Source organism: Aulonocara sp. 'chitande type north' Nkhata Bay, linkage group LG6 (assembly GCF_057382095.1).
Source record: "Aulonocara sp. 'chitande type north' Nkhata Bay isolate Kocher_YH1m ecotype deep benthic linkage group LG6, A_spYH_male_GT1.1, whole genome shotgun sequence".
In the NCBI taxonomy this organism is placed as follows: Eukaryota; Metazoa; Chordata; class Actinopteri; order Cichliformes; family Cichlidae; genus Aulonocara; species Aulonocara sp. 'chitande type north' Nkhata Bay.
The window spans coordinates 40884058-40910852 of record NC_141349.1 but is presented as its reverse complement, the minus strand read 5'-3'; the positions used below and the strand labels follow the sequence as shown (position 1 = coordinate 40910852).

At 42.6% G+C, this 26795-nt stretch overlaps 1 protein-coding gene across 4 annotated transcripts in view; it reads right to left on the bottom strand.

Annotated features, from left to right (window-relative positions):
• The window catches only part of rptor (regulatory associated protein of MTOR, complex 1), a 209372-nt gene that overhangs the window by 9606 nt on the left and 172971 nt on the right, over nt 1-26795 (bottom strand). For 2 of the 4 annotated variants that reach the window (XM_086296973.1, XM_086296970.1), the window contains 9 exons: nt 26659-26777; nt 21265-21368; nt 19987-20164; nt 19766-19876; nt 13778-13883; nt 9767-9881; nt 9570-9694; nt 8534-8659; nt 5551-5598 (listed from right to left, as the gene is read on the bottom strand). In XM_086296973.1, the coding sequence (XP_086153099.1) occupies nt 5551-5598; nt 8534-8659; nt 9570-9694; nt 9767-9881; nt 13778-13883; nt 19766-19876; nt 19987-20164; nt 21265-21368; nt 26659-26777 (1032 nt within the window). The remainder of the gene's footprint in view (nt 1-5550; nt 5599-8533; nt 8660-9569; nt 9695-9766; nt 9882-13777; nt 13884-19765; nt 19877-19986; nt 20165-21264; nt 21369-26658; nt 26778-26795) is intronic. The other 2 variants (XM_086296971.1, XM_086296972.1) reach the window with 2 other exon arrangements.

Here is a 26795-nt window from a genome sequence, read left to right as displayed (position 1 = left end):
ATGCATTTCCAACAAGCCAGAGTGCAGACGCTCTAACGGAGGGTTGAATGGTGGAGGAGAAGAAATAATGGGGCAGGTAGCAAAACACACATTAAAAACACACTCCATCTCTCCCCCTTTCTTGCAGGAGTGCTTTCACCACAGACGTTACAGAAACAGCCTCCTTTTCTATCCTCTTGAAACTCATCACGCCAAGCTTCATTTCCTCCTGTTCCTCCTCCTTTCTCTCTGAGTCACTTCCTCCTCCTGTTTTTACACAATCAATAGCCATCTCCAGCTCACCCACCTGTGTCAGCACCTTGCTTCATACATTCATCTAATTTTTTTTAACACTGCTTATTTTTATTCTCATTTGCTTCCTTTGCAAAACGAAGTGTAGATGAAAAGAGAAGAAGCTATTTTCTTTGCTCTTCCTAAACCTTGTTGAAGAGCGAACACGTTAATTATTAGACATCTCCCCCGGCTGATCTCGAATCATTCACGCGTCTCATTTATCAGTCGTGACTGAGCTTCCGCTGCTGTGTCACAATACCGCTCGGCTTCTCTTACACTGTCAGGAAAACCCAAGCCCCGTGCGGCGGCTTCAAATCAAAGCGTGACGTCACCCGGCCCGCTCGGGCGTCACGCCGCCGGTGTGCCTTGGCACATGTTGGGGAATAGCATGCAGGGGAAACCGCTTCACAAGACTGTGCGGGCTTCTCACGCTGTGAAAAGGAGGAGGCGGCATTCCCTTTGAGGCTGACAGACTGGTAATGAGGAAATCTGGGTTACAATGAGTGGAGGGGAGAAGGGAAGATTCCCCAGTGCACTGAAGTGTGTGCAGGAGGAAACGCACATCAGCAAACTTTCCCACAGATTTACATACAGCTCATCAACGCCTTTCTCTGTGTGCTCTCACAATAAGAAATTCTTTGGGCCAGTGGTTCTCAAAGTCAGGGGAAAACTGGAGTCAAATAAAATGATGCACAGACCTGCTTTTCCTGCAAAGCATTAAAGGACTGCCGGGCAGAACTAAAGCATATAGTGATTCGAAAACAAACGTCATTACAAATTAAACAGATGACGAGCAAAATATTAGCTGCTTTCACCCTTTATTAGTTTCATCATTTGTTTCGGTAATGACACAAAATGAAGTTGGTAATGTTTGGCAAACGTTGCTTTTGGGAATGTCAAACTCAGGCTGCACTCCTGGCAAGTCAGCTGATTGCAGTGTTTACCACATTACCTCTGGTACTGCTCACAGGGAATAAGCTATTCGACTTCCTTCAGCCTGCCTATAGCTGCTGTGAATCTGCCAGCTGTGTCACAGCACACCTCCACCCCAGTGCCACCTTTTTACACTGCGTCTAACTTGATCAGTGTCCTACCTGTTGGCACCGAAGCCTGTTCTGTTTTGTACAAAGGTCTTGCTCCTGCTCTCCCTGCTTTACGCTTTTAGGTGCATTCACGTGGAAGGCAGAGTCCCTGACCAGAGTCACAGCCCCAAATCAGAAATATTCCATACAGATGCTGACTGAAGTCTGATAATACGGCTGAGTTTGAAATTGTATTTCTTGTCTCAGGGATTTGAAACACGATGCTCCTTGAACACAGCCTTTGTGACTTTCTTCTGAAGATTTCCTTTCTTAACTCTTTCTATGTGAAACAAAAGTCACAATTTCTATGCATCATGCACTAATGACTTAACTCTTTTTAGTTAACTTCCTGGGCAAAGTGACAAAGCGCAAACTTCCCAGATGTTCCACTGACTTGATGACTAAAAGAAGCCGATTAAAAGAAATATGGCTGACTTGTTGCTTCTGTTACATTCTAGAAAATATTCTAGAAAAGAAAGAGGATCAGAAGAGATAAAGGAACACTTTTTGAATTAAAATCAATGCCCAAAATAGCAGTGAAGCAGTGTGCAGCCCCCATTCACCCCTGCTGGAGCTGATGCTTCAGTCCTAATTAAGATATATTAAGCTTGAGACGCTCGAAGAACATTTAGCTGTACGCCGGCTTGCAGTCTCGTTTGTCTCTCCATCTCTCTGCCTCTCTATCCAGGTGCTCCTCTCGCTAACTTCTCGCTTCCACTATCTTTCCCGCGTTAGCTCTTCCCTTCTGTCCCACTTCAAGCGGCTAAATTCTCCCTGACAGCTGTCAAAAAACTTCACTTTGAGTTCAGAGGGTCACAGATCTGAAACCTTAAACCAAACCTTTCAGTTCTGTCTCTTGCAGACAACACTCAGCTGCTCAAAACGGGATATCATCCTGCCTTAGAGGGAACCTTTGTGGGCCTGAGCGGGTCTTAGTTACCCACACAGAAATCAATGTGGACATGCAGAATTGAGTTGTGAGAAGGAAGGAGCTGGCAAAAGGAGTGTGGGCAATGTTTCCTCAGCTGGAAATCTGACCACGTTACAGAGGTGGAGGCATAGATAGCTTCCAGGTACAATCTCTCTTTAAATCTGGTATTTCGCCCTCTCTGCTTGAGTCCTCCCCAGTCAAAAACGGCACTGATATTGTTAGCAGATGGCCTTCCCCTTGCTGAATCATTAACTGGGCAAAAAAAGCTAGTTTAACACCAGTAACAGCCAGCAGGCTTGTGGTGGATCATCACTGCTCCGGCACCAGTTTGCCAAGAAAATCCCCAATTTGTGATATTTATCTATTCCTTTGCATAAATATCTTTGATTCACTCCCATCTTTCCTCTCCGGAGAAGACGCCTTCCTCTGACTTCTTATTCTGCACCATTATCTCCAGTGACGGCCTAACTATCCCACACACTGCAGCTTATTAAAACTGGCGCTGAGGCCTTCCTGCTTCTTCTCTCCCTCAGCGTTTTTCAATCTCCTCACTTTATCCTGTTTGCTTTGAAAAGGTCTTCCAGGATTCTGGTAATAAACCTCCAAGATTACTGGGAACTTACCCAGCACGCGCGTGCCTCTGATAGACAATGATGTCACGATACGGGAGCGTTCTGACGGGCAGGGAGACTTCCCCACTTTGGCATTTGGTTAACCTTTGAAAGAGCTCGGACCTGCTTGGCTGACACAGACCTCCTGAAATGAGCTCTAAGCGGCCGACATTATCACCTGTTGATCTGATTATTGGGGAGAGGAGACTAGCACAAAGTCCTCACGCCATTTTAAATAACTTAAGGAAATGGGTTCTGATCCAGGATTGCTGCTGCAGGTCTCACAGGCAGGAATATCTTCCTGATTCACCTCCCAGTGGCTGCTTTTCTAAACTCCGGCACCCAATCAGCTGTAGAAGATGATCGAGGCGTCAGATCCTGAATATAAACACTGGCTTTACATCTAAAAAATAATAATTTATATATTTTAGGAATTTTATATCAAACGTTATACATTTTTAGAATCCTGTAGTGACAATAATCTCTTTAGCTTTTTATTATGTAGTTTTTAAAAATGTGTTCACCTACAAAACAGTGAAAATCTGTGATGTGCGTTTATGTAAAAGCTGCAGACAAAAACCCTGCAGCCTTTTGTATCACTGCAACTTCACACAAGGTTCTGGAGGCCTGATGTTAACAAGGTCCCAGGCAGCAAGGCTGAATGTAAAGCAGGACACAAAGCGTGTCTCCATTTAACCAAAGAAGCGAAGTCAGCCCTACTTCTGCTCATGCACAAGAAAAGGGACAAAGAGAAAGATGATTAAAGAGGAGAAAAAAAGAAACAAACCTAATGGCATTAAAAGGAATAAAAATAAAACAAAGGACAAAGCTGTGTTGTAACATATTGCAATTATATGTATCAGAACTTAATTAGATCGGCTCTTAGTCTAATCTGCAGAGCTGTGACGTTTGTTCGCTTCAGTCCATCTAACCCCAGAACAAACACTGATTAGAAATTTCTGGTTTGCTCTCTCTGTGCTTCCTTTCAGCCTTAAATAAACACGAGCATGACCTTATTTTCAAGTCATCTCCAACTTTTCTTTCCTTATTTTCTCTCCATCTATCCTGTCTTCCAATCTTCTCCTCTGCCATCCGCCTACTTATCCACCCCTTTTAACCGCTGTCTGACCTTCCCTCTTAAGAATTCTCCCATTTTTACCTAGAAACCTTATCCCTCTTGTTTTCTGCACAAAGCTCTACCTCCAGCGACAGCCTCTGCATACTAATGCAGCTGCAGCAGCTGCAGGAATAACTTCTCAGAGCCAGTTGCCAGCCGCAGTCCTGTAATTCCACTGTTTCCTCTGAAGTTTAACAGGCTGAACCCTCCAGTGAGACAGACATAGTCCCAATTAAACACCGACACCCATGGGACCAGATTCAATTTGTGTGTGTGCACGTTTTTTTTAAATAAATGAAAGAAGCTGTTTGAGGTGACGATGAAGAGTGACTGGAGACTATGCAGCTATGTGAAAGTATTATTTTACATGCCGAGTTAATCAAATACCCATTTGCAAATGTGCCTGCAACTGAGTGTTCGGTACAAGGATCCCATAATTTAAAAGCTGAATAACTAGCCAAGTCAAAGCGGTGTGCGTGTGGCTGAAGTTATGATGCATGGGTTTAAGGATGATCTTTTTTGCAGTTCCTCACAATCTAAAGAAGCCAAACAATATTTCCACAGAGATTACTTTTTGGGGTTACAGTTTCAATATAATCAGATCACAGCTAATGTGTCTCCTGCAGTGTGTATACACTTTGAGGATGTTTGCATATATCCCAGCAAACCATTCCAGTGTATTTAGAGAGTTATGTTACTAAAAATGAAGCTTACTGCTAACAAAGAACCAACATGTCTAAAGCTAATCAGCCATTTTTCACTGATTTTTGCCTTGGTCATGGAGATTTAGTTCAATTTAGCATAATACCATTTAGACATGACGTTCATATGGTCACACGCCATTTACATGTCCTGCAGCTTTTTAAACTTTCATGACTGGTTAGTTTTAAAGATTAGGGCGGTTAGTTAGCCAGCTAAATATAGCTGCAAGAATCTCCCAGTGTTTACTTACAAAGTGGGTTCTGATTGTTTGAGCAGTGGCAGATTTTTAACTGCTCATTTAACATCTGCATAATTATCTGTTTAGGTAACACTGGCTTATTTACACTGATATTGCTTGACATGCACTGCCTCTGAAAACCAGAATCTTTTATTGCAAAAGACTCAAGTGCAGACAGCTGCTACAATCTGACATTCATTAAACTGTTGCTGGCTAGAGGAACAGAAATCTGCTTTCTCACTTTTGTCTGAAATTAAGGAAAACTAAGTTTGTAAATAACAACCTGATTAGAGTTAAAGGTTAAAGGAGGTAGGAATTAAGAGCTTTTGATATCAACTTTAAAAAGTTTGTGCTGGCCTTCTGAAGAGGACATGTCTGTGCTAGTGGAAGTTTTTTCTTCATGGAGCGTGCTCTGAACTTGGGTTGACTGTCAGGGATGGAGTAATGAAACATCACCAGACAGGTGAATGAATGAAGCGTGCTGGTAGTGGTCAGGGGAATAAAGGAAATTTCTAAATGAAAGACACACCCTTGGCTGTTTAGTGCAGCACGTGCTTTAGTAGTGAGGGAGAATAGAAGGGAAATGCAACACTCACCTCCTTGCTTACTCCTGTCAAGATAGATGGAGACCCTTCTGGCCAGACCTGCGAGCAGGGGGAAGAGGAGCGTATGGAGGAAGGAAGGGAAGATGGAGAAGGGGGGGGAGGAGAGCAGGAACGTAACAAAGCAAGCGACAAATTAGCAAGAACCCCTGTGCATGCTAACCCAAACATCCACACACACCTAACAGAGCTGTAATACCCATGAAGTGACGGTGGGTACTCCTCGCCACTTCATGGGTATTACTCTACATGCACTTGAAGAGCAGAGGGATGAACAAGGCTGCTGCTTCCCAGCGTGGTAACTCCCAAATGACAAACAGCGGCACGTCAACACCAAAGAGCGGAAGGAGATTTGAGCCGAGCTGCCACCTCTGCATTACAAACTGCGTCCCCAGCATCCGAACCTGCAGGACGCAGAATCTAAGATCCCTTCACCCACAGCGTTAAAAAGCAGGCAGGGTGGAGCTGAGTGTGCATCAGTTTGTGGCTGGTCAATAACAAAAACAACACCTGGAAATAATCAAGGTGCACAAATATGTATGGATTCTTATGGAGACTTGTTGCTTCGGTCTTGCTGCCTTGTTCAGCCTCTCTCTCTCGGGGGGGGGGGGGGGGGGGGGGGGGGGGGACGACGACGACCACAAAACAATATCAAAGACCCAGCAGAGATGGATCATTGATGAAAAACAGCACAGGAGCGTGTTATTGGACGATGGGAGGGGGGGCGGGTTGAGTGAGGACAGGTCCTGCTGGTACTCTTGTGTGAGTGTGTTTGTCTGGCAGCATCTCCTTGAGAAATGCTCAGTCTTGTTGCAACTGCCTACAGAGGTAGAGCAGGATTTTGGCAGCGAGAAGACAGACTTGTGTAATAATTCATTGGGTTTTACATTATTAATGCAGCTGAGGCAACGCTAAAAATCTTAAAAATTCTAAACACAGCGTTATTGTACTCAATCTGAAAGACGTTCCAAGCAATGGTAATAACTCAGAACTGAATACTGGGCCAGGAGGTGGTGGGTGTGAATGCACCAGGGAAAGCAGAGTCTGCGTGAGATTGCCGAGGTTTCTGAGATCTACTGCCAAGTTCATTTTTATTTTTTTACATTTTGGAGCACAACAAGCCAAAGCTGGATTCTTCAGTAAAACTTTTTCAAGCGAGGTCTCATCTGAGTGGCTGCTTATATTAAAACTGATGCCTTCACTAGGTTCTGCATACAGACTGCAAAACAGTGGACTGTCACCGATGACACATCCAGGATAACAAGCACACCATTAAATGTTAAAGTTTAAGAGAAAACATGGCTGTGGCTCGCTGTCGGACAGTCCTCCGCGGAGGGAGAGCTTCTCAGGGCGGTTTGTGTCGTGAGAGTCAGGCAGAGACCGCTGTTAGTTAAGTGTGTCTCCTCCCTGCAGGGGCCCGCAGAGATATGGTGACTCGGTAATGACGGAAACACGTATGTGCACACGGCATGAGGTCCACACCTCTGCACAGATATGCAGTCAGGCACTGAATCAGCCAGTCACTCAATCTGACAGCTCTGCTCTGGCTGCTGCCAATTAGCCAAACACGGTGCCGCATCTCATATGGGACACGCAGTTATTAAAAAAACAAAAAAAAACTTCTGCGCTCGTGCTAAAGTGCACCATTTTCATACGGATGGATGAGCGCTACGTAGGTAATCGCTGCGTTTATCACACAGGTTATGCTCAGAAACAGTCATTCTTACAGCTGTCACAGTTGCTCCCAAAAACATCCCAGTAGTATCGGCTGAGAAACGCTCGTGGCAGAAATTTAAAGCAGGGGAGAGAGTTAAGGAGATCGTGCGCAACCTGACACAACACACCGGTGGGTGGAAGTGTCTGACAGGTGTGTACAGTGGGTGCCTGCATCGCATTTGTGAATATCTCCGCCTCGGGAGTTGTGTGTAAGTGTGTCAACACGAAGGTAAACATGGCAGCGGATCCACCAACGTCCACAGTCCCAGTTTTATAACGATCACTAAAGCAATGTGAACAGTCTCACAGGGGAAGAATGAGAAATACCTACCTTCTGCATTTCGTGATTGATTACGTGCAGACTTGGAATGTAGGGCCCGCAGTAGGTTAAACAGCCCCCGCTGTTTCAGGTGTGACAGGTATATATGACAGATGTTGAACGTGTGAGAAGGTGAGGGAGGTGAAGCTGACAGCGGATTTTAAATTAGACCTACATTCGTGGACTTAAACCGGCCGCCACCGGCAGCAGAAACAACCCGAATGCAAAAGTATGGAAATAAAGTTTCGGCTGTGTCATTTTTCATTTGTGTGAAATTGGTTATTTTTAAAGCAGCTTGTGACAAACTCTCCCGGACTTCCAGTGACGATGAAGTGGTCTGCCCTGGCTGCTGCCCCTCAAATCTGACATTTTTAGTGATTTGAACAGCTCTGTGGGATGAGCACACGTGCGGTAATTAAAACCGAAGCTGTGCGAGTGAGTGTTTGCTGCTGGGTTTGATGGGGTCTGGGTCACTGTGCGACTGAAATGCTCTCATCGGTGCCACCTTTTATTCAGAGATGAATTTCTGAGGTTTAAAACACCAAACACACTGTAAAAAAAACAAGAAAAACTACCTTCAGGCTGAGTGCTGTGTGATTTTAGTCCAGTTATGTGTTGGACTTTTTCTTTTATTCATCTAAAACCTGAGCTGTGTTTAATTTAAAAAGATATAAGTGTGAACGTAACCTTAACCTACTTTATTAGATGTACTTTACTGTAATTGTCAGCTGTGGCTGTATCGTTTCAGCAAAATTGAATTTTTTCTTTTAGTTTTTTTCATTACTTAGTTTAAGGAGAAAAAAACCCTCCTCTCAGACCTTCTCTGTAGGCGGAGCAATGAGGACGTATGACTGGGATGCTTTGGGACAGTTTGTGGTTTTGGGGTATGGGTGGGACTGCGGATGGGTTGGTGACACAGTAATAAAGAGCGTTGGTCTTTACTGTGCGTGCTGATGGAGGGCTGACCTCGGGTAGTGGGCAGCATATCGGAGAGACCCTGCCACGCCGTCACCATCTCCGGATTCTTCTGGTCAGCAAAGTTCTTCCAGATCCGTAGCGCTCCATCATCTGGAGAGACGAGAGAGAGAGGGAAAGATACAGAGTAAGAGAGAGAGAGGCAGGAAAAAAAATGCAGCGTGGTGTAAACGCTGAGGCTGGACGCAGCTGCACAGACACCAGCATCCTGTTTGTAATCTTTATGCACTTTAAAGTGTTGAACTGTGTTGATGAAAACCCTGAACCAAGACTCTTTCACACACACACTGTGTCTTGACTGTCAACACACACTCCTCAAAAGAAGACGGAGAGTGTGTAACGCCGAGCGGCATCTTAAAAGGCTCTGTGCCTGTGAGCATCTCGCCAGAAAGAAACAACGAGGCAGGAATCTAACCTCCAAAACCTCTGCGGCTGAAACACGGCAAAGACACCAAGATAAAACACGTCCGTGCACTCTTATGAGGAAGCTATTACAGGCCATAAAAGTCTCCACTTGATTTACAGCCTGCGTTTTACTTCTTTTAATGCTGATTCTTTTTTATAACTAATGTCCTGCCCTGCTATCCTTCAGAGCATGAGTGATGGGGAAAAGCTGAATAAGTGAACATTACTTTTTGATGAGATGGAATTTAGATTTATCAATACTGAAGCCTTTTATCAAAGCTTCTTAGCTTAATTTAACAGAAGGAAGACCAAACAAAATAAATGTGTTTGTATTTTAATGTCGAGTTGTTTTCTCCGGTTCCTGTGGGTGATGAAGATAAAGCCATGGAGGGTAATTGCTTTCTTCTTTTGATGAATGATGATGACTACACATGAGTGCTCTGTGTGTAACAGCCAAGTGTTTAAGGCTTGTTGCTGCTACAAATGAGCCTCTCTGCGATTTCTGCTGTTGCCAGTGGGCGTGGACATTTGCGCTGATAACTTGGATGCACTTGTGCATCTGAACTCACACTTTTGTGCGTGTGTGTGTGTTAGAAACCTGTTGCGGTGAGCAGCAGTGAGCAGTCGTGTCCGTTCAGGTACTCCATGGATGTGATGCGAGTATAACGAGGGTTTCCGTTGTAGAAGTAGTCCAGTCTCTCGCCCTTCTCCCAGTCCCAAAAGCTAAAACAAACACACTCATTAGACGACAATATGATCTGTTTAACATTTTAACTGAATGTGGTAGTCTCTGACCAGATGCTGTCCTTGTCAGCCACAGCGATGCAGGTGTTGAAGGGGTGGAACTTGACCACTGATGGCACTCCGGGGTTGCGGTTGATGAATATTTGATCATCCAAGCGAGAAATACCTGAAACAGAGGAGAAAATCCAAAAGTTGGTATGAAAGGATGATGGATTCATCCAAACCGGAGGTTTGTTTCCCGATGCAGGTTAAAGTAAGTGGCACGCAAATGGGGGAACAACCTGTCTGCTGGCACACCTAACCCACGCCTGCAGCTGCAACCTTACAGGGAGTAACTTAATGAACAAATAAAATGTAGTCTGTCCCGCCTTCCTCTTGCTTTTGGCTGAATCAGGGAGCCTACAGCTGTTCACTGTTGGTCTGGGGTCAGTACCTACTACTGCTCGATACTCAGGTAACTTTCCTGCCACCCGAGAAGCATTTAGGAGAGTTTATGAGTTGGGCTTTAGGTAGTAATTTTTGTACCTATTGAGGTGTTAAATTTTCACAGTGCTTTTACTTCTACGTAGCGACTCATCTTTTTTGGCCTTGGCTCTCCATGAAGCTTTCTTTTAAACTTTTAAAATGGCAAAACTGTTAACAGCTCGATTCCTTCCATCTTTTTTCCAGTTTTTGTATCCCAGAGATCAGCGTGTGGTTTTTAACAAATAAACTTAAAAGATTTCTCTTGCAGATTTTTCAAATTCTGCCTCTGATCAAAATCAAAAGCATTTTAGTACAAAACAGAGGAACAAAATAACATAAGAGCTACAACAAAAAGGTTTATTTAAAAGTCCATTAGCAGTGCACACTTTCTTAAACTGACTGACAGGTTTTGTCATGTCCAAGAATACCAAAGACACCAGCTGAGGGCCTCAGGACTCTCTCAGTGGTACATTATTGAGTTTTGTGTTCGTGAAAATTATTCTTTTGTCCTCTAAGTTTCTTAAACACACTAATGCAGTTCATATTTCTATGCTCTGTCAGCAGATTAAAAAGAAATGTTCAAAGAATACAGTTTAATTACTAGTTTTTAATTGTATAGGATAATAAAGGATAATAAAAGGTACACTCAGCGCAATAATGTGGCTCACTGACACATTTCTAATAGCTTTTGGAAAAAGAGAAATTTATTCTTCATGAGGTTTTGCATCATAGGCTGTATAAATGGCCTGGCTCTCATAGACTCTACCTGAGTACCCAAAGCACTTTGTACAAGTTGAGTTTTGAAAGTGTGAACAACAAGTGAGAGGTTAGTCTGGCAGCACACCCTGCTTTATCACCTTTTTTACCCTGAATGGCTCCGTCATTTACCAAATCACCATGATACTGTATGTGACATGAAAATAAAGGCACAGATCATAAAATCAACTCAAGTGAGAAGTAGGGCCATTTTCTCACAGACTTTTATACAATCAGACTTCTTTTAGCAACCAGACGAGTCGCCAGCTGCTGGCCACTGGAAAGACTGCAGGTTTTATGCACTTAACTCTATTTATTTGACTTTATTTATTTTAAAAACATACATCTATGCTTTGGGTGCACACATTAAATACTGGGCTGTAGTATTGCTTGGTGAACATAAATTAAATACGGAATCGGGGCCGAGATTCCCAACACAACACAAAGGTCAAGTATGATCTGAACTTTATTCTTTTAACAGTAGTACTGAGAAAAAAAAAATTAAAGACAAGTATTTGGTTTTTAAAGTATTTGTATAAGTTAAAACAAAAAGCAAATAAAGTTTCCTGGAAGACATTTTCAGAAGTAGAACGTGGAATAAAGGAAAAAAAGGACAAAGCACAGCCTGGCCATCGACAGGAAGACTTGAGGCAAAGAAGGAGAACAGAGCAAAACATGAAACGGTCTGCGGTGGAAGAGCCGAGGCAAAGAAAACAGTGGAGTTGTGTACCCCACTGGCAGGTTTCGCTGCGAGTAAAAACACGTTGATAAATCTGATGACTTGACTGCCTCACTATATGTTGTCATGGCAACAACACATGCCGGCTGCCGACCCCGTCCTTGGCTACACGAACTCACTCCCGAGACCGCCGTAACGAGATGAAGAACAATGAAGGGGGATGGATGCAGCTGTGACGGAGGAAAATGTAGTTGGAGGGAGAAGCTGCGGAGGCTTGCGGTTAAAAGCCGGCCGAGATCATCATCACGACTCGCTTTATGTGCACAAAGTGTGACATCACAGTAGATACAGAGCGACTGTAAAAACAGAGTGCACCTCAGAAGTGCACAGTGAAGTGGGCAGACTTTGCACCGCCAACAAAAACAACAGTACAAGTCAGATCAGGTTCACAGGCTACAGAACATCGTTTGTTCTCTTCTCTCTTTGCTAGCTTTGCTGCCTCGTTCTCAACTCCTCCATCTTCCTCCATCGTACCCTCCCCCCTCCTCCTCCCTCCTTCCTCTCGCCTTGGTTCTCTCTCTGGAGGGATTCGACTGAATGAGGGCAACCCTACTACTTCTCTCTTTCAGAAAACTGCGAGGGGAATTCAATGATTTAACGAGAGCGGGATAGACGTGTGCGTGAGCAAGCCTCAGCTCTGACGCCAATCGCCTCGTGACTGTGTGTGTGTGTTTGTGTGTGCATGTGTGGAGGGGGCTGCCGGTGACGTCGGGGGTGTTAGTTATTCTGTTTGAGAGCTGCTCAAACTTCACCCGGGGAGTGTGTGTGTATGCTGGCACTGGAGCCTCTTTAATGTGCGAGTGCATGTGAGGGGAGACCTGTGACTCACAAAGAGGACGTCTCCTGCTCTGAACTGATTTCAATCAATCCTTCCATCCCTGCGAATCATTTGCAAACTTGCTCACCTAAAATTTTTGATGCATCTTGATGTTTTTCGGGGACAGTCTGGATTTCACCCAAGTTAGCCTCATTAGGGCTCCGGAAATAGTCAATTAGACACGACTGTCAGTCACTAGTAACAGTTTAATCAACTAACATAGGGACTATTTTGTGCTTGGGTATTATATTACCAATGAACCTTTGTTAGAAAAACAAACAAACAAAAATAACTTCCATAAACAGCCGCTTTATGCAGATGTGATAGAAAGTGAAAGAAACTGCATCAAACAGCTGTGCAGCAATGACCTGATGCTAAAACACAGCAGATAAAAGAAGTTGGTGCCAAGTTAAGAAAGTATCAAGTAATCCTTCACTAAATGAAGAAGTGAAACACCTTTTTTTTTTTTTTTTTTTAAACGTCTGCAGTGTTTCTACAAGCAAGGAGGAGGTGAAAACGAAGCCGTGTTCCTTTGTGAGATTATGACCTCGGCTGCTAGTTGATTTTAGCAAATTCTGACCCTATTTACGGTGAAACAGATGATAAAGCAGGATATACTTGAGCACAGGCCAACCTTCTGACTGATGATTTACTCAGTCAAGGTGCAGTCACTTTTCTCTCCTCTGCTCTTTCATCATATGCACCTGAGCCCATCCCTACATAATTTGTGAAGTCCTCTCATTACAATACCGTTAAAAATCAAGCTTCCCAACAATCAGTAATGTGTGTGAAAAACACAAAACATGAATCTGGTGAGAATGGCAGAATAATAATCACCTCCTGGCAGAGAAACGGATGAAACAAAGAGCAGCCGACAAGGAAAAGTGCCGTTGGAGGCTCTGTCTGGACAGTCTGGATTTCACCCAGATCCTGCTCTCATTAAGGCTCCGTAAACATTCAATTACACATGGCTCTGTTAGAAGCTAAGTGCTCGAGTGAAGTGACCGCAGAGCTTGTGTATGTCGTATGCTCCCTAACCAAAGTCACTCTACCTTTCAAAAGAGGAATCATTTAATGCAATACTGAATAGGATGAAAACCAGGGAAGAGATTTTAATAATTAATTTAATTTCCAGTAATATCTGTTCATTTCATTTGAACATCTCCCCTATGAAAATCCTCCTCAGGACATTAAGACGATTCTTTCTTCCAGGCAGCGACGTGAAATATAAATGTGTTTAGAACAAGTTAGAAGAAGAAGAAGGTCTTTTGTGCGCATTACTGACCTCTTTGTATGATGCTTCGACTCTGCCTTCTTACGCGAGCATTTCTCAGAAACCTCCACTGACGCTCCAACCTCACCTGACTCTCCAGGTCGTGCTCCTCGGGGATCTGCGAGATTGCATGAAAGAAAAGACAAAGAGAGAGAAAAAGAGATTTACAACTGCTCTCCCCATCTGGAACATTTCTACAACGATAAGCAAACAAACGAATAAAAAATTCAGAGGGACAATATCGAATTACTGCCGCAATAAATCCATTTTTATTGAGCCTTGAACATTGACACTTTTGCTGAGTGTACATTTAAAATTTCAAAGTTGAAAACTTAATTAAATCCCCACATTCAGAGACCACTGCACCAAATAACAGATGAAACCATTATAATCCCTCCTTCGCTGATACAGCCTGGACTCTTCTCTGGATAATGGTTACTATCAATGAAAGGAAAAAAACCTTCTAGTTTCTATTCTGAGTAAAATTTAAAGAAAAAGAACAATTTTGTATATTTTCCACACCTGACGTTTTTACTTCCCTCAAGTCGAATTAATGAAAATTACAAGATAGAGTTTGCAGAAGCAATATCGTCACTTGAAATATTAATATCAACCCTGTTTTCAGTTAGATTTGTTCTCTTAACAGCTTCTGTAGTTAGCAAAGGCTCAACATTTTAGGTTTCTGTGTGCCAGATGATTAATGTAGCTCAATGCTGGTGCTATCTCTATGTCAGCAAGCTTCTGTAGTTACCTGAGACACACAAAAAGCCACAGGAGTTCACAAAGTTAATTATTTTAGCAGCCAAATTATCTAATAAAAATCTAATATTAGCACAGCTATTTAGCCAAGGGTCAAAATACTACATTTTAGTGTATCCAAAGATGATTTAGTCCTCATGTCTATGCTCTTATAAAGATAATCTTATAGTAATAAATTTAATCTTAACTAGAATTTGCAGCTCATGGAGAAATTGCAGTTGGATTGTTGATACTGGTGGATTTGTCCTGTGGCTGGTTGTTGGTGTCAATAAAAAGTAGGAGGTAAATAGCTTGCTGTGTACCTAATAAAGTGACACACATTGTAAATGTTTATGTTACCCTTATGGTTACTACTTCTCAGATTTGTTTCTGAGATGAAATCATTTAATACATGGATGCAGTAGCTTGCTAACTAAGTTTGCATTAGCTGCTAGTTTAGCACTCAACCTCTCGTTCAAATATGGTCTCTGCAGACTATTAAAAACATGCTAATATTGACGGTTCAGTTCAATACAGTTTTATTTGTACAGCGTCAAATCACAACAATAGACCCTATAATAATACATACAGAGAAAAACCCAACAATCATATGACCCCTATGAGCAAGCACTTTGGTGACAGTGGGAAGGAAAAACTCAATTTTAACAGGAAGAAACCTCCAGCAGAACCAGGCTCAGGGAGGGGCGGGGCCATCTGCTGCGACCGGTTGGGGTGAGAGAACGAAGACAGGATAAAAGACGTACATAACCTACTGGTTTCAGCACGCTGCAGAAACCAGTAGGTTATGTCACAATGGCTACCCCCATCCATCATTTATTTACACAGTATGTATTTCCTCCTTGTGCTGGCAGGACTCAGTGCCCTGTCAGTATAGCGAGCTTTAGAGATACACATGTTCCAGTGAGGCCACTAAAACATGGACAAGATTATTATAAACCTTTTGATTGATTCGTAGTTTCTTAAATGTTAAGACTTTCCTTTCAGAATCTGTGCTCATTCCCATAAAGTTTTTCAACTTCACAGGAAAGCCTGAATCGCCTCGGTGCAATGTTAAGGGACGCTCATGCGATTACCAAGATAATGAGTCCAGGTATCAAGTTCACTTTATGTAATCACATCTCATCACATCTATTGAGCAGTGGGACAATATTAAAAGTATTAACTTTATTAAGTCTTACGTAACAAAATGGGCCCCACAGACTTTGCGCCCACTTTATTTTAAGGGAACAGAATCAATTTTTTTTTTTTTTTTTTTTTTTTTTTTTTTTTTAAAACAGGACATTAAATATGCAGAGTTTAATATAAAGCAAGTCTGTGTCATTCTTCAGCGCCATGAATTAAAGTCATAAATTAAACGTTAACTGCGCGGCTGTGAATAAACAACAGAGGAAAACTGTAAATGTATGTGTGTGGTTTTAAATGTCGGGTGCCAGCGTGTGCTTATGAAGCACATTTCTACAGCAAGGCCTCCCACGCCACATGAATGCTAAACAGTCCCTACCCCACCCACCCACAAAGTTATAGTACCATGTTGCCACTGTTCCTGCAATGTCCTCGCCTGGCGTGTGTTGGCTTTTGGAGAAATAAAACACACATACTGTAACACCTCACAGCGAATAAACAGATTTGTGTCTGTGAGAAAGATGTATGTAGCGTGTGTTCAGTCAAATCATTCATATACAGGGTCTCTGGGGTTTTATGGTTTCTCAGAGGAGGCAGATTTAGAAGTCTGATGTCGACCTGTGTGGAAATCGCTGGCTGATGCTGTCGTTGCAAGGGTTGGTATGCTGCAGCGTGTCAGCTGCTAATGTAACGTATAATGAGACCCTGAGGAGTAAAAATGTGTGTGAGAGTCTCTCACACAATCTCCACACAGCTCTGCACGCTGTGCATATACAGTAAAATCGATAGTGTGTAGTGTAGAGTAAGGCCAAAGTATGTGGACAGCCAAACAGGCTGTCAACAGTCAGCAGCTAACCTGTGATTTCAGACCCGTAAACTGTACAAAAAAGATGGATGCAACCGCTGTGAGGTCACCTGCATTTTGGCCACGTCCACGTTAGTGTTTTGGTCTAATAGTGACCATATTGAGATGAAAGGATGGCGCTTGGTTACCAAACTGCATCCATTACTTTGCAGGTAACAAATTACTAGAATTGACCTCAACCAAAATTAAATCACAAACCTCTCAGATGGTCCAAACAGTAAACCAGATTATTTGTCAGAGGTTTCCATTAAACTGCTCCAAAGGGCACCAACAGCACAAACATGGCAGAGGAGGCCTGTAGAGCTGAAGCCTGGCAGAAACAGCCCCTCTCAATTAAAAACCCAAACTTTGCTTTTGGCTACAAACGGTGGACATTTTAACAGTTTAAGTTTTATGGTGACTGGCTCACTTTTGGAGCCAGCTTCAGAGGACAGTTACAGGTACTGTAGTTTTCGGCACTATCACCTTAGCCTCTTTTTTCAGCCCTTGAGGTTTCACACATTTACTTCTCATTGACATTTAGCATTGCATCTTGGGAGTGTTGAGCTGTGGGATGCGATGAACACTACTTTCTAAACTTCAAATCTGTACATCTGAAATGTTTTGGGCTATGCCAGATGAAAGATGACCAGCGTGAACAAATTGTGGTGACATTGCTGGCTGTGTCTGCAAAATGATGGTCCTATTTCTCTCAGCGGTTCAAAGCTGGATGGTATGAAAATCTTTCAATCCAAGATGGACAGACATATTTCAGGAACGCTGTCCTAATGTCTACTAATCAGGCAAACTTTCATATGGTGCAGCTAGTTTTGACCGCCTGGAGCACGTGGTGACATGGCCCTTGAAAGATTTCTCAAAATTCAGCAAATGATCAGAAAACAAATGAAGCAGCCACGTTACCAATGCTGCAGTTTCTCTATGGCAGAGATTAAAGTGGGGCACTTTTGCCTTTACAAATTTTGCTACTGAGGCTCAAAGCTGGTTACAGATAGAAGGCAACACTTGGTATAAATATGGTGTTCAGTCCTGACATTTTCATGTTGCCATGTCCTGAACTGCAGAAGTCTGGGAGGCTCAAAAATGCTGGAAAAAATAACACATTAAAACCCCCCCTTTCCCCTTTCGTTGCACTTTTTAAAGTTTCATAACTGCTCAGTGAAACGTTGTTGGTGTTTGCTAACAAGTTAGCTGCTCTAGGACTACACGACTGAGGCCTAGCTGAAACTCGTGATCACAAAATGACTTAAATAAAATTAAAATGAGCTGGAAATGTTTTTAGGTTTCAGTCTCTGCTGATTTCATCACAACCTGACCTACAGTTATTAATGCTGTCTTATGACTGTAAGCTCTCAAAAAGTTCTGTATTTGTGTTTTACAATCATCCATGATCTCTGAAAAATATGCCCCTGGGAAAAAAAAACATTAATATAATTAGGAAAAATAACACGGACATTAAAAGTGATGACTAATAAAATAGGAGTAAAACACTTCAAGACAAAAAATAATGTCAGACCCTGAACTGGACAAGCATCAGAATAAAGCTGGATTTGAGACAAAGTTAGAGTCCGAGAATAAAAATATGAGTATAATAAGTCCACACGAAGCTGTGCATGTAACCACGGCTCTTTGCTTCTCAAACAAATATGAACCTGAAGCAGAGGACGTGTCTTCTGTCTCTCATGTGAGATGTGTGGAGACAATAACACAAATATACACATTCTTCTAGTGTGCTGCTGACACAGTGATATGATAACCTGTGTGCAGACTTTGAGACACACACACATGGCTTTGTAATGGAGTTAAGTTTGATGACAGCACTCAAAATTTTGCCAACACAGCGTTATGATTTGCGGCAAAACTCCCCTTTACTCCTCCTCCTCCATCTACTCTGAGCTCGTTCACTCGCCTTCACATCCAGTCATCTCTCTGCTTTTTATCAGCCTTTGTTGCCACTCCTGGCCCCGTATTTCTTTCATCCTATTCATCCCACCACCATGCTCTTCATATTGAGTTTTCTTTCACTTTTAGCATCTCTGTTTTCCTCCTCGCCCACCTCTATTTGCCCCTCAGTGTCTGCTTTCCTTTTCAAATATTTTACTTTCATCATCTTTTATTTTTTTCTTCCTGTGTTCTTTCTCCTGTCCACCACTTTCCCCCTACAACATCTTACATGTTTTGTAAATATTTTTATTTTACTAATATCTTCTTTCTATATCAGCCATGAGCAAAAACGACCCCCTATTATTTTTCACGCACTTTGCAAAGTTTCCATTTTCTCCTCTGTTTGACCCTGGCTCTTTTTATATCGCTTTTCTTCCTGTTTAACCTACAAAAATGTGCTGACACTGTTTGCCTTTTTTCCTGGAAAAGACGACACGTTCAGGCCGTTTAAACACGCGTTAGTTTGATTTAATATTAAAGCATTTCGGTGTTACTACTGTGCCGGGTGAAAGCACTTGTCTTAATCTTAAGTTTCACTCAGGAGGATGTTACATTATGGAGCTCATTATTCAGCAAAGCCATCTCGTACAAACAGCAGGTACTTTCTCTCTCACTGTGATCGGTCCCCACCCTGCTGTTTTCCATAAGACTTCATTACTTTTTAAAATAAATCCTATAACACAGAGTTTATGTCCTCAGACAGCTCAATCTGTCCTCAAACTGTTGCAAAAAAGCACGATAAACACACACCAGTGACACAAATTCACATAAATGTGTGTAAACAGAAAATTATCTGCCATATTGTGCTGCTTTGTTGCTTAGCAACTGACTTAAGCTGATTTTAAAGTGGTAGATGGCTTAGCAGTGGAATACGGAGGAAGACAAGAAAACATTTCTAAGTTCTTGATTTGAAAATGGCGATGTCCTTTCTCCTTTTAAAGGTGCACTAAGCAGCACTTTCTCTGTATTAAAACCATTTTTTATTGTCAGTGTCTGAAAGGGGCTGAGGTCTTCCCCGACTCTCTCGTCGCCTCTAAAGGGGCGTTCCTGGGTGAAAAAACTGCTCGCAATCTGCCTGAGTTAAACTTCTCTCACCATCGAGGTGAGCGATTGGAGTGAGTACTAATTAGACAGCACTGATAGTCACTCCATTATTGATATGACAGGGTGGTAAATGCATTAGAGGCCAGAGCCCGCCGTGCACACTTCACCAACCATCAGCGACATAGTGATGTGCGATGAGCCAGCCTTTTGTGGGAGAGTAAGCAAGCTGACCAGTTTGACATGTGAGGAACACAAATGATGACACTGACCTTCATGACAGGCTGAGCAAAATACTTGGCGCTCCAGTCGCACAAGCCTGTCTGGAGGGCCGGACTGATGTAGTTCCTGTGACCACCTGGTTCATCGCTGTCTTCAGCTGCCTAAAGAAAAACACAAAAAGAAAAAAAACTGTGATTTAAAGAGTTAAACGAAACAGCGAGAGAGGACAAGAGTGACTAGCAGCAGCACGGCAGGTTTCATCTTTCTCTACCTGCTCGGGTCCCTTGTCAAACATTTTGCGAGTGCGGGTAAACTGGTGTGAGTGGGGCGCCTGTCCTCCCAGCGTTGGGGTGTAAGGCGGTCGTGTGGCCGGCTGCTCCCTGGTGGGGGGTTTGGGAACGTCGTTGGTCAGACTGGAGCTGCTGGTGCTGGGCATTGGTGGAGAACCACTGAAGTAAAGGAAAAGAGGACAAGAGGATTAAGGGGTCAGTTTACGAATGCACATTTTACGTGCTTTTATTTTTAAATTAGCAGCTGTGTTACATCTAAATGTAACACAGCTGCTAAATCTAACATCGCTTCTTCTGTGTTGTCTAAAGGACAGCTGCTATTTCTTTGCTTTTTCACTCATCTGTAGTCCTCCTCTGACTACTTGCACATCTATTTCTTTAATGCATGGGGGATCTCCTCTAGTATGCAAAAAATGCGCCTCTTAAACTTGAATCGTATTGGAGGACAAAGTCAAATCCTGGAAGTAGAGCCGGCCATGAATGAAGGCTGTCTTAACGTAGCCAAAAATCCCTCAGACACCTCGGGACGTTATGGTCGAACCTCAGGGCCTCTCACGGGACACGGCCTCGCTCTTCTAACCTGATGAGACACTTTCAGGCTTGGACAGTACTGAGTTTTCCCAGACTGTTCAACCCAGCTGCTGCTGCTCCTGAGAAATTTTGGTCTGATCCAGAAGCCGATGATTTGCTCTCTGCACAGGTTTGAGATAATGGTGAAACTGCAGATGTGCACATTAAAGTAGTGAGAAGGAAACTTTCAGGTTGTGTAATGTAACAGCAGCTCTGGATTTGCTGCAGAGGCGTGACGAGCGATGACCATGAAAGGGTTTGCAAAGCTGAAAGTTCTGAATTAAAGGGTGGAATCTTTCCTCTAATGCACATAGAAAACTATTTACCATGACAGAAGGGTGTTGGACGCACAAACAAACAAATTGGGAAATTATTCAATCGTGAAATCAAACAGCTCATGAATAATATTTCAATTTTAAAATGCTAATAATTATTTTTCTTCTGAATCTACACTTAATTTTGCTTGATTTTTATATTTTATCCTGGTTCATGCACCATGAATATAATTCAATATAAAATTTAAAGTAACATTTGGCCAGAATCCCATTCGCCTGCTACAAATGACGCACATCGTGATGATTAAATGCAACTTTTTTTTGCCTAACACATGATTCAAATGCTCTGGGGTTTCCGTTTAATGAGTTTTCAGTGTGTCACTGCGTTCATGCATGTGTGAGCTCCGTCCTCACCCAGCCTGGTGTATGTGCGTGCCCTTGCTGGTGGGGCTGGCCGGGGCTGACTGGGTGAGCGATCCTGAGTCCAGGATCCTCTGAGGTCTGGCATTCATCGTAGCCTGAGGGAGAAAAAAAAAAAAGGTCTGTTTATTCTTGTTTCTGAAGATGATCACATTTGGATTTATAGTTTGAAATTATGATATTTCTTCCCAGATTTTTCAAAAGCTTTCAGAGACAAATATGCAGAAGTGTCTAGATCAGAAACGAGCCCAAAAATCTGGATAATCTTCCTGCTGTAACTGCATAAAAAGTGCAGGACTTCACAAAGTTTGCTAAATTTCCACAGGTTTATCCCATTAAGTGAGCAGGTAATATAACCTCTTCATTGTGAGTTGTCTAATGGCTGCACACGAGGGAGGGGCAAACTTAATAAAGACAATAGAGGCAAAGCATCGCTGATGAATAGCAGAGCTGTTGTTTACTCGAGCCAGGTGGGGAGAGAACTGTGTGCAGCGTAAATCCAGTTAACACAAGCAAACACATTTTACTACCTTTGATTTGATTTCTATGCTAATTGCAGTGAGCATCTTTTGCTTCTGTGTGCGTCTGAAAGGCTGAGAGCGAGGCAGGAAAGTTTTTAATGCAAAGACCGGGCCCATAAAAACGGCTGCATCTGTGAGGGGGACGAGACATCAGCTATGAGGGTTAGCTGTTGGCGCTTCATTAGGAGGCAAGTCAAATGAAAGAAAACAGCAGTAAAAACAGCTGGAACAATTATTATGGAAAAAGCCAGATCACTAATGAAAGCAGCTTTTCCACTCATGCACAACAAGATCAATATGATGGGACGGGGCACAAAAGGAAAAGCAGATAAGGAACTAAAGGACGCGCTTATGTCTTTTGCAGAAATTGTGGGATGGATGTGTGACACAAAGGAGAAGCGCATGTTGAGGAGGGCAGCGGTAAGCACACAAACAACAGGAAACCTGAACTGCACAAACAAAAGGTCTTTGAAACAAAAAGCATCAGGGCGGAAGAGCGTTTCCACTCAGTGAAGTAACATGCTCATGGATTATTCATCGGTGTTTGCCTCCTGAGGGATTTAATGCCCCAGCCTGAGCCGACTGCAGCATAACTAAGGGAAAGTTCAGGGTCCTTTTTTAATCCAGCCCGAATTTACGCTTTATCAAAAGGTTTCAAGTCTAATCTTAAAAAACTAGTATGTCTGTCTCCTGACTGCAAACTGGAGCTGAAAGCTCCGCCTCTCATTCTACTCCAAGTGTAAGCCAACCAGCAGTCTGAGAGTGAAGCGCTCTGCTGGGCTTACATGGTGCAATGAGGTCATTGAGCTAAGATGGGGCCTGATTTTTCAAGACCTTGTAGATGAGGAGAAACTTTAAATTAAACTGTTTTTCACAGTAAAGATGATGTTTGGGGGCTTCATTGAGAACCTTAAGTTCTTAACCATAATCTATCTTCTTCTGCTTTTCCGGGGCCGGGTTGTGGGGGCAGAGCCTAAGCAGAGAAGCCCAGACCTCCAGCTTCCCGGCAACCTCCTCCAGCTTGTCCAAGGCGTTCCCCGGCCAGCCGAGAGTTATAATCTCTCCAGCGTGTCCTGGGTCTGTCCCGGGGCCTCCTCCCGGTGGGACATGCCCAGAACACCTCAGCCATGAGGCGTCCTTCTCAGATGCCCGAACCACCTCAACTGGCTGCTTTCGATGTGGAGGAGCAGCGGCTCTACTCTGAGCCCCTCCCGAATGGTCGAACTTCTCATCCTCTCTCTCTCTTAACCAATAATCTCCTTTCAATACAGGCAAACAACTGGGAGATAAGGGCGGTGTTGGATAGTAAATCTTTGCCATTCAAACATAAAAAAAACCTCTGGATTTGTTTCAGATGGATGTGATCCAACTTTATTAGTGACACATCTGTGAAAACGACTGGATGCACCTGAATAAAAGAATCACAATGTGTTCAAAATGTATATACTATTAAAAATCTCCAAGAGTCCCAGCATCAGACAGCAACACTGGACTATAAAAAAAGCATTTAGAGCCTTAATCATCTTGGAAGAAAGTACATTTTAATTAGCTCCTGACCTTGTTTCGCTTTGTTACGAATCAATAACATTTGACATTTAAAATCTTAATTAAAAGAGCCGTTAGCACTTGTGAACTTGAATGAGGGTTCTTAAAATAAGAAGCTGTTGCCGAGCTCTTTGAGAGAGAGGGAAAAATAAAAAAGACCGTTAACACCACTGTTTAAAATGTGTACTCATGGTATCGTTATAGTCCAGAACAGTATTTTGCTCCTTCAAATTCTGCATCAAACGCTAAGATCAAATCCTCTTTAATGTCTGTTTTCTATCCTTCTCCTCATTGGAATAAATTACGTTTAAATATTTGGCCGTCATCGTTTTATTTATTTACAAAATACTTTGTTTTTCATCCCAAATCAAAGTACTTGTGCTTATTCTGTTTAAGGTCTTGTTTTTTCGTAGTCTTTCTCGTCTTTGTTGTGATATTTTGTTACATTTTTGTACAGTTCTGTCATTTGTTCTAAGAACATTTGTTTGAGTCCTATTTACAAGCAGATGTTACATAGAGATATAATACATTTATTAATCTATAACAACTTGAAAGGAAGCCATCCTTAGACAATTCAATTCAATGTTATTTACATACTACAGATACAACATATGTCTGAGAAAGTAACATATTACAAACAAAATCCCAGTGATCAGAGGACCCGAATTAACAATCACTCGGTGATGGTGGAGAAGAAGAACTTCCTTTGACCAGGAAGAAACCCCCAACAGAACGAGGTGTGGGGAGAGAAAACCTTCAGCCAAGACCAGCTGAAGGTTGAAGGAAAAGAGAAGACTTAAAATTCATGAAAACGAGCGTCAAGAGACCACGAACAAGGAAAATATGATCTCGCTTTCCAGTTCCTGTTCTTGCTGCAACTGAGGGCTTTTCACTGAGCTTTTAAGACTGCAAAACAAGGAATTACATTACGAGTAACAACACACAACCTCGTTTCTGAGCATCACTCTGAGACTGCTTCTATTTCTGACAAAGCCGCACAAACTGATGGGGCGTCCTGCACATTTGTTTAATGTGTGAGTGAAAGGACATGCCCTGGCTACTGCAGGGGACCCGATATTATGATATATTATTAACTATTTGCTGATATCTCAGTATTGGAATTTAAAGAAGAGAAACAACGTTCAACTTGTGAGGACGCGGCTTCCCTGTTGGCCACATGTGTTTGGAAAGCCACAAACGAAACAAGCAGCCGATCTGTGCAGAGTCAGGATTGGGTACATGAGTAAATAAATAACTACAAACAACTATATTAGTCAGACTCTGTGGGTTTAAAAATTGAGCCTGTGCAACTCTGTAAATCAAGTCTCAAGTTCACAGCTTGAAAGATTAACATGACTGATGATGATTAACCCTCTAAACGTGTCGCAAAAGTGTCCTGAGCAGGTGCAGGGCACGACTGAATCCTGTCTCCTTCCATTCAAGGCGTCTTCCTTGTTCTCTTATGTTGCTTGTCAGGGACCTAATCTTTATAAATATGACACCACTGTTTGTTAAATTGACTTGAGTGTGCAGGTCCACAATAACTCATGCTCCAAAAATGTGTTACGGTGCTGGCAGAAGAAAACGTCTATTGCATTATATTGTTAATCGCGTCCTGTTCTTTGTTTTATTGCAGCTGAGACGGAAGCCTCGATGCAGAGATGCTGCCTGTGTGAAGGTAACAGAGGGAACAATTGGTGTTGGTGGTGGAAAACACAAGAAATCCTGCCCGAGGCTTAGGATGGGTGGTGGAGTATAGTGGTTATTATAGCTCCTTAAGTTACGGCAGCCTCTTTGCTCTGCTGCGCTCTGCCAAGCCTCGGGGAGTCATTGGCCCTTAATTGCATTTGCACAAAAGTAATGGCCTTTCGGAGGAAGCAAATGCCAGTGGGAGGGAGGGGCATGTGTGCTGGAAGCTGATCTTTTTCACTGTATAACCATGAGGTGAAAAAGAACTGATATACGGGGATACAGAGACAAAAAGTCAATTATAATATCCTCATTATATTAGACTCCAGAAAATGAGATGATACTCAGTTTTAAGAATTACTTATAACGTGGACAGCGGGAAAAGGAAGAAAAGGCTCAAACCTTAAATTCAAAATGCAGTAAGCAAAAGCTGTAAAACTAATTTCCCCGCTCTTTCTTGAATGCTTGTCAGTGATACACAGACGCCTTTTTGAGAAACAATCAGCAACCTGAAGAGCTGAAAAACGAAGCGGATGCAGTTCCTCTAATGGCCACATGAGGGCGGCTCTAAAAGGAAGTCAATCCATTTAGATCATGATAAAAAAGGCCCAACATTACCGCTTTAGATTTTTAACAGCCTCAATACTTATTCTATGGGTATTTTACATTAAATTAAGGCACATTATTATTTATTGGACAAATTCATTAAAAATTCTCCAAAAAGCACCGAAACCACAAACACGGAGTTCAGCGACTCGATTGGTGGCTACAGCTACCTGTGCAGGCAAAGCACACACACCTCTAATAATGCCCAGCGCCAATTCACAGGTGTCTTTGTCGATGTTTGTATTCAATCTATGGATGAATACGTTATCCAAGCTTGCAAGCATTAGCTTACTGCTAATTACAACATAGCAACCATCAAAATGCTAACACTGAGGCTTCAGAAAGGGACTCCACAACCAACTATGCTACAGTCACACTGGGGGAAAAAAAAAAAAAAAAAAACAGTGCTTGGGAACTGAATGCAGCAAGACCAAAATAAGTGTGACCACGTAAAGTGAACATGAAATCAGTCTGTTGCCATTTTCAAAGCAGGTCTGGTGCATCAAAACGGCGACAAACCAGCATGAAGATGGAGTCAGTCAAAGCACAAAATTATAAAATATTTCTATTTTCTTGCTGCTTGGCCTAATAATTTTTTTTAAGGACTGTATATTGGAACCAGGATAAACCTGCTTAGCAACCACCCTATTGCAGAGTCGCATCCCAGTCCAACTGGCTGTAAGGTGTCAGCAACCTGTCTGCTGTTGTTTGCAAACCATTATCGACCAGTGAATGAAGTCAGTCTGAGTCATCTGCACTTGTTTGGAGAAACGCTGGGTTCTATTAGACAACTTGTGTAATCATCTTGTGATCAAAAGCAGTAGCCCGGTTCCCACAAATACTTGCAATCTGTTCCCAAACATAAACTAATTCACTGCAGTTGCCGGGAAACCACAGGTCAGGTTTTACTTCCTACTCAAGAGAAGGTTGTTATCCTGTTCTTGCTCTGGTGTGACTGAGCCAAATGAAAGTCAGTCTTTAATACACAGTTTGTGATAAAAGCTTTAAAGACCCGAACATAACGCACCTTGTATGCTATGCTATTGAGGACCTTCATGGCCAGATCTGACACTTCAGGAAAAGGGTCTGCAGCCAGATGAAGCAGCACTCTCCAGATCTGAGTGTAAACACTGTTGAAGGACACGCCTAGAAGAGACAAATAAA